Below are 7,806 nucleotides of genomic sequence, written 5' to 3'. Positions count from 1 at the left end.
AGTTTGGAATAATGGTTAAGGCACCAAACTAGAAACCAAAACATTGTGAATTCTGGTCCCCTCTTAGGCACCAAGCCAGCTGGGTGACTTTGGGTCAGTCTTCCTCTGACTTGTTAACTATATCCTGGAACTGATGATGCACTGAATAGACTAGATTTAATACAATAACAAATCTATACTTTGAAAGAAGGTAAAACGAGGAGTTTGGAACAGGGTAAATCACAATAATTTTGCCTGTATAATTTAATCTGCTAATGTTGCTTTCTTGTTTGGATACTCTGGTATCTGCCAGGACAATGGATTGTAGTAAGATAGCCACCAGATTCTAAATTCAGACATCAGTTATACTGCACAACAAAAACCAAGCCTTAGTATAACTGGAGGTACATCCTAGATATTGTCTGGCCTTGACTGCCAATTTAGAATTTTCATGTAACAATTTCAAGATAATTTACTAATATTGTATTAAGAGATGCATCAGGATCTCTATTACATGATGCCAAGTTTTGAACCAGTGATGTATTTGGTTACACAGTTCTCCCCTGCCATAGGAAAGATTAATAACCAGTTCAGTTATGTGAGAATAATGAAGGATGAAATGAAAGTGGCAAAATGCAGAATATTCATTTTATTGAAAGTTTTCAAGGAATATTTGAAGAGTTTAAAAGAGATTGAAAATCATCATTTGTATGCAAAGAAACTTGTTCTTCCCAACTTCTGGGGTACATGCATTATGAAAGTTTGGTTATACGGTATAAGAAGTAGTATCATTTTCATCACAGGAGGAGGAAGAGAAATACAGAAGAGAAATGCAGGATCATCCATCTCAGAGCTGGCAGCCACGAGTCCATTCTGACAGATCTCTTCCTTTGCAGTGGTTCCTCCAGGCAACCCTAGAAGTAAGAAGAAGAATATTGCATGTCTTTCCAAACCACATGCAGGAGTGGTTTGTTTGATTATGTAAATCTACTTCAAGAGTAACAGAATATGAGAAGAACAGAATTGGAAGGGACCTTGGAGGTTTTCTGGTCCAACTCCCCCCTGGCCCCCGCTCAAGCAGGAGACAGGAATTTCCAGGTGAGTTAGTGGCAACTATCTTTCATTCATCTTTCCTATTTATTGATTGATAAAGTTCCTTTGCTGGTTTGTCAATGAATTCCTTTTCTCCAGGCTAAAATCCAACACTTTTTTTGTTTTAGCTAAAATACTCCTGACTTTCTATTTGTCACAATAAAGCCTATATGACCAGTAATGCCCAAGAGATACTTTGGTTCCCACATATCCTAGGTAGGGTCTATACTAGCTAGAGGTAAAAGGAGTTCCCATCCAAAGTCTTTGGTGATCATCAGAGGGCTCACAAAATCCTACCCCATATCCTAGAATCCGTCAGGATCCCTCTATCTACCAGTTCTCTGATCCTGTGGAGCTCCTCCACGGGATCAGATTCCTGGTGTTTAAAAGGCCATCTGCCAAATTCTTCTGCTACCTGCCCCAACTCGGTACCAAACCCCAATGCTGAACTTGTGATAAAAGATTTTAAAACTAGTGAGAAGCACAAAAGTGGATAATGGATGGGAAATTACTGGGAAGAAATTATTCAGCTATAATAGGTATCAACAAACCCCTCTAGCAAGAAAAATACACATTTCCATATTCAGAAATTGTATTTTACCATCAAGATTAAAAGTTGTACAATAATGTAAAGAAAGATAATTAACTTTCAAGACAATTCAATTGCTACCCAAAGTTACAAGTGGATGATGTTAATGAAAGATTGACTTACCAGGCATCCATCCTTTGGGGATCATGCACAATTCTCTTAGCACAAACAATATCATCTGTGATGTCATCAGTTGTGAAAGCTGCCAGGAAAGACAAATTAAAATATGTCCCAACCCAGATGTTTCAAAAAAATTTTTCCAAAGACTTGCATAATATTACTATTTAAGGCAGATTCTTACCCAAGTGGCACTTTAGATGTAGGACCTCAATAGTTATTATGTAATGCTTTCACTTCTTTAACAGTGTAAGCTACTTTTTATACAGCTGGTGTAGAACATGAAATGACATTTCTCATCCTCTAAGTGTGTAGAGTAACAAGTCTGAAAAGTGTAGAACACTGGGAATCTGTTTTCCTTCTGGAGCTGAATATGCAGACTTCCCGACAGTCTTTCTGCACTCTTGGATAGGAGTGAGAGAAGAATTGTCTCACCAAAGTCCAAGAACCAGATTTCTCTGACAAAGGGCAGAGAACACTGGATCAGGTTCCTTGCTAGTTGAAGTTCTATGGCTGCCTTTAACTTGTGCCTCTGGGCAAGACCTTGACTAATGTTGTGGTGGGTGGTGTTTGGAGGCACAAAGTGAGATATGGCTGTGAAAAGGAAGTTAAAAGACTTGTGAGAATTTGGGAAATGGAGTACAAAGTGGAGGAGCAGATTGAGGAAGGCTAAGAGGCCAACAGAAAATATGGTGGCTAGATACCATCACAGGTAACCCAAGCAGGAACTTGAAACTACTTTGAGAGACAGAATGATTTAATGCCAAACTTCATGAAGCACTGGACAAAATTGAACAAGTACAAAGAGCAATAAAGGAGAAGAAGGACTAAAACCCTAACAGTTCTCCTAACAACTCTTGTATTCCTTCATCAAGATAATTTCTTCCCTACACTAGGTGTCTTACCACTGCAAGGCTTATGACAGCCATTAGCTGTAGGGCCCTGGTTATTGTTGCACCACCAGCGGCTGTTTATCTGGAAAATCCCATAGTCGCGACTGCCATCCGTGTTTGGTGGCCCCACAGCTTGGGTGTTGTATCTGCTCTCATGATAGGCCATACAGATCCCTGGAAGAGAGCAAACAGGGAAAGGAGTATAAAAGGTTATTGTTATAAGTGAAAAGTTATCCTGGTTTCTTACACAGAATATTTAACCATCTTCAATCATTCTTCCCTCAACCAAGGAAGGACCCACGGACCCATTCCTCTTGAAAACCTGAACCAGGCTAAAACAGAGAGATAGAAAAAGTAAACTCACAGTCACCCAATTTGTAGCCGTGATATCCTTCCATCCCCTGCCTTTTCAGAAGTGAAGCCAGTTCACATTTGGTAAATACTTTGGCTTCATTGGCTGCAATGAGGAGGAAGAGGAGAGTGAGCAATAGGGCCTTCATTGCTGCAGCTTCTCAGAGGAGGATGTCTGACTTCTCCAGTGCGGCTACTGGATTTTATAGTCACAGCTTGTGTAAGTGGAAACTCAGGAGAGATTGACAACAAAGTATGTGGCAATAGTAATTCCCAAAGCTGAAGCAATAATGGAGTAACCAGAAGAGAATGTTGAGGGCAAAGTAGAAGAAAAAATATTTTTAACACTCATTTTTAATTTTGTAAGAAGCTAAACCAATTTTTTAAAAAGAGTGAGAAAAACATTTATAGCTCCCTGAGAGATTCTGGGTCAAAGGGAATGACGTGCCAAAAATGAACAAGTGATGGTTCCAATTGCATGATTGAAGCCCCATCATTTTTTATGTGTTTTGCATGTGACGTATGTGAAAAAGGAAGAGGGCTTTTATTGTGTGGTGACTGCTGCCTTCTTGATTTTTTGGGACCCCCATCCCAAAGACATTCCTCTCTCTCATTTGATTGTGGTTTCTGTCTGGTTGTTTCAATACAACTCTAGTTTCAGTGCATATTTTTTGGTCTCATGAAGTTTGCGGAGAAATGCAACATACTGAAATTACTCAGAGAACTGTATTATTTCAGTTTGGTTTTATTGCCTTATTATCCTCCTTGAGGGCATATAAAGAGGGAGAGGGAGAAAGATGAGGATGAGGCTCTAGTTTTGTATTTTCTGCTCTTATAGGAGAATCTGACATGGATGCACAATGAATTCATACCTTCTAGCAACTTGTCACTCTTAACAGGATGCTTTATTAAAAACTTTCTGAAACATGATCTTGAATTCTTTTAATTTAAAATTTAATTTAATTTAATTTAATTTGTTTGGCTTGTGGCCATGATGAGAGATATGGACGTGAATTGGTAGAGCAAAAATTACTGTGTTAGATTAGTCATCGATTCCTCTGAATAACATTGCTTGATTATGTGTCATCAAGTCTCTGTTAGCTCTTAATGACCATACAGATGTTTTTTTCTCCATCATGATCTGAAATTGCTGAATTCTGCAACTGGATTTTGTAAATTATTCATGGTATGGGTCACTGCAGTGAACTCTACATCGGCTGTCCCAGAAGGCTATCCAGAAGCCAGATCTGGTCCCGAAGAGGGCAGCAGAGGCAGGGATGGGGTTAGTTAATTGCCACTTGGTTTCAGGGGGAATTCAAGGTGCTGGTTTTTATCTGCAAAAACTCTATGTAGTCACAGGATGCCTCATCTCCAATTTTATCTGTTTATCTAATATTATTCAGAGACTAAGGAGACTTCATTTCCTTAGAGTCCTGCGGAAAAATCAGGTAGAACAACAGTTGATTCCTTCTTTCTATCGGTCCACGAAAGTAAGTGTCCTCACATACTGTATAAATGTATGGTACGCTGGTTTAATAGCCGCAGACAGGAAGGTACTACAGAGAGTGATTGTTGTGACCCAGGCCCAAGTAAGTAGTAGGAAAATCAGTCAGTGAAAAAACAAACAAACTTTATTCGAACAGTTGAGAATTACTTCACTCCCAGCGTCATTCAACTAAATTAAAGCAAATTCCTCACAAAACAAATTCCTCACAAATCTTGCTCCAATTAGGCAAACTGCCAAAGGCCTTTCTTGGCAAACGTTCAGAAGTCACAGATAAAAAAATAAATACAAGACGTAGACGAAGGAGAAAACAAAGCTTCCAAAGTTGTTTTCTGGCAAAACCCAAACGCCGTTGCTGGTCTGTTTTAAGCCTTATGGGAGGGGCCAATCATCTCTTGGCCCTACTCCCGAGTTGTCCTTTTTGCTTGAACTGCTCTTGCCTTCTGGCAGCTCTTCTCATGTTTGCATTAGGAACAGGCTCCTCCTGTTTCTCTGCCTCACTCCTATCAGTCTGTGGAGGTTCTGGAGTCCGTACCTCACTCCCCGATGGCCCTGGCCCCATCTCTGCCTCTGACGCAGAGCCCTCATCCGGGCCTTCCCCAGCCTCCAGGACTGGCCCATGTTCTTCCTCAGCCTCATCACTGTCCCACTCTGCTGCCAGCTCTGCAGGCTGCTGGCGGACCACAACAGTGATTAATTCAGCACAAGAAACCATTGGTTGCTCTCTAACACCACTGGCTGACATCGCCAGGTCTCGCTGTTTCAGCAGAGTAAGGAAGATACTTAGGGATGATTCAAACCCTGGCCAGTGTCTTTTTTCACTTTTAACATCGGGCAGAAGACACCGAAGAATAGCCAGCCGGACCAGCAGCTTCTACCCATGGGCTGTCAGACTCCTAAACACAATATAGCACCACAAATTTCTTTTTCTTTTTCTTTTTTTTTAAAAAAACAAACTTTATTAAACATTTAAAAACGAAATGCTACATCATATATACACTAAACACATATATATCCATATAAACAACACTACATTAAAAAAAAGGTGACTTTAGTCACATATCCATTGTCTTATTGATGGTCCATTTTTTTTTGGTTATCATTCAGAATTTTACATTTGCCTTATTTCTCCGATTTATCCAATCATACCATCTATTCCATGCTATATAATATTTTGAGTCTGCCTTATCTTTCAATTCAAATGTTAATTTATCCATTTCCACACAATTTTAGATTTTTTGGATTATCAGTTTTCTGTTGGCAGTTGATCAGTTTTCCAAAATTGAGCTAACACCAATCTGGCCGCAGTGATTATATGTAGTATTAAATACTTTATAATTTTCTTTAATAATCCCTGTTAAAAAACATTCTGGTTTGAGTTCTATTTTTTCCGACATTATTTCTATTAGCCAAATCCTTATTTTTTCCAATACTTCCTAATTTTGGGGCAAAGCCACCAGACATGGAAAAAAATGCCTTGTGCCTGCTTGCACTTCCAGCAAGTTGGACTTACATTCGAATACATTTTTGTTAATCTCGAAGGGGCCAGATACCATCCATACCACATTTTGTACTGGTTCTCTTTATGAGCTACTGATTTTGTTATAATATAATTATTTTCCTACACTCTTTCCCAGTCCTCCAATTCTATGTTATGTCCATTGTTTCTTGCCCATGCTATCATTTGTCCCTTTACTAATTCTTCTGCTAAATCAAATTATAATAAACATTTATAAATTTTTGAAATCAATTTTTCGTCTGTGGTTTCTAAAAGTTTATCCAACCGATTTGGTTTTAATTCAATTCCTCTTTCCTCTTGGTCTTTTTTGTATCTTGTTTTTATCTGTAAATAGGGCCATCAGTCTATCTGTATTCCTTGCTCTCTAAGTTCCTCTTGTGTTTTTAATATTCCCTGGGGATTTAATATTTCATAACATCTTACCATTTTTTGAATTGTCAAAGTATTGGGGTGTATCGTTGCCTCTATTGTGGATAGCCCTCCAGGAACTTTCATATATGTTAATTTTTAATTTCTTGCCATGTACAAATTAATGAGTCTCTTAATATATGGTTACAAAAATACCTATGTGTTTTATTCCTGGTGTTCCATAAGAAGGCGTGCCACCCCATCATCAGATTGTGTCCCTCCAATATTAGCAATCTTTGATTTTTCAAACTCACCCATTCCTTAATCCATGTCAAACTTGTTGCTTTATAATATTTTTCCCATGCTGGTAATCCGAATCCACCTCTGGCTCTGTCATCTTGCAATATACTTAATTTAATTCTTTTTTCCTTTCCATATAAATTTTGTGGTTATTTTGTTCAAATTTACAAAAAAAAAATTGTCCAATTTTACTGGAATTGTCTGAAATAAATAAAGCAGCCTCGGCAGAACGTTCATTTTTATTGCTGCTATTCTCCCTAATAATGATAATTTCAGTTTCCCCCATTTTTCTAAATCTTCTTTTATTTGTTGGACTAAGATTACATAATTATTCTCCTTTATTGTTGCGCATCTGGCTGTCAAATATATACCTAAATATTTCACCTTTTTTACTACCTGTAATCCTGATTCTTTAATTAATTCCTCTATTTGTTTTCCTATCATATTTTTGTTAACATTTTGGTCTTATCTTTATTAATTTTTAAACCAGCTACCTTCCCAAATTCCTCTATTTCTTTTATCAATATTTGTCCTGTTTTTAATGGTTCTTCTATGAAGAATACAAGGCCACCCGCAAATGCTTGGGCATTGTATTCCTCTCGTTTTACTTTTAACCCTTTTATCTTTTTGTTTGCTCTGATTTTTATCAATAAATTTTCCAATGTCAAAATAAAAAGTAAGGGTGAGAGTGGACAATCCTGCCATACTCCTTTATTTCAAAAAATTTAATAAAGTCTCCATTTACCATTATACTTGCTTTTTGCTTTGTATATATGGAGGCTATTATGTTTTCAAATCTCTCCCCGAATTTCATGTTTTTTATTTGTTGGAGCATAAATTGCCAATTGACCTGATCAAAAGCTTTTTGTGCATCCAGAAAGATCAGGGCTACTTGCCTCTCTGGATGCACCTCATAATATTCTAATACATTAATTACTGTTCTTATATTATTTTTTATTTGTCTCATTGGTAAAAACCTGTTCTCATCTAGGTGTATCCTACAATTCAATATTTTTTTTCATCCTATTTGCCATTATATTCATAAAAATTTTGTAATCAGTATTTAATAAAGAGATTGGTCTGTAATTTTTTATTTGTGTTATATCTGCTCCTT

The 7,806-nt window shown here is 37.6% G+C and overlaps 1 protein-coding gene across 1 annotated transcript; it reads right to left on the bottom strand.

Annotated features, from left to right (window-relative positions):
• Positions 1-826: 826 nt before the first annotated feature.
• On the bottom strand, positions 827-3,194 carry LOC139310820 (lysozyme C, milk isozyme-like). Its single transcript, XM_070935050.1, has 4 exons — positions 3,035-3,194; positions 2,683-2,844; positions 1,784-1,862; positions 827-893 (listed from the first exon to the last, which is right to left on the bottom strand). The coding sequence occupies exons 1-4, from the start codon at positions 3,168-3,170 to the stop codon at positions 827-829; spliced, it is 444 nt and encodes a 147-aa protein (XP_070791151.1). The 5' UTR covers positions 3,171-3,194.
• Between the last annotated feature and the right edge of the window lie 4,612 nt (positions 3,195-7,806).

This window comes from Pituophis catenifer, unplaced genomic scaffold, assembly GCF_029215685.1.
Source record: "Pituophis catenifer annectens isolate HBS135680 unplaced genomic scaffold, rPitCat1.0.hap2 SCAF_2, whole genome shotgun sequence".
Lineage (NCBI taxonomy): Eukaryota > Metazoa > Chordata > Lepidosauria > Squamata > Colubridae > Pituophis > Pituophis catenifer.
The sequence above is the reverse complement of the archived record's forward strand: the minus strand, read 5'-3'. Positions and strand labels throughout refer to the sequence as shown.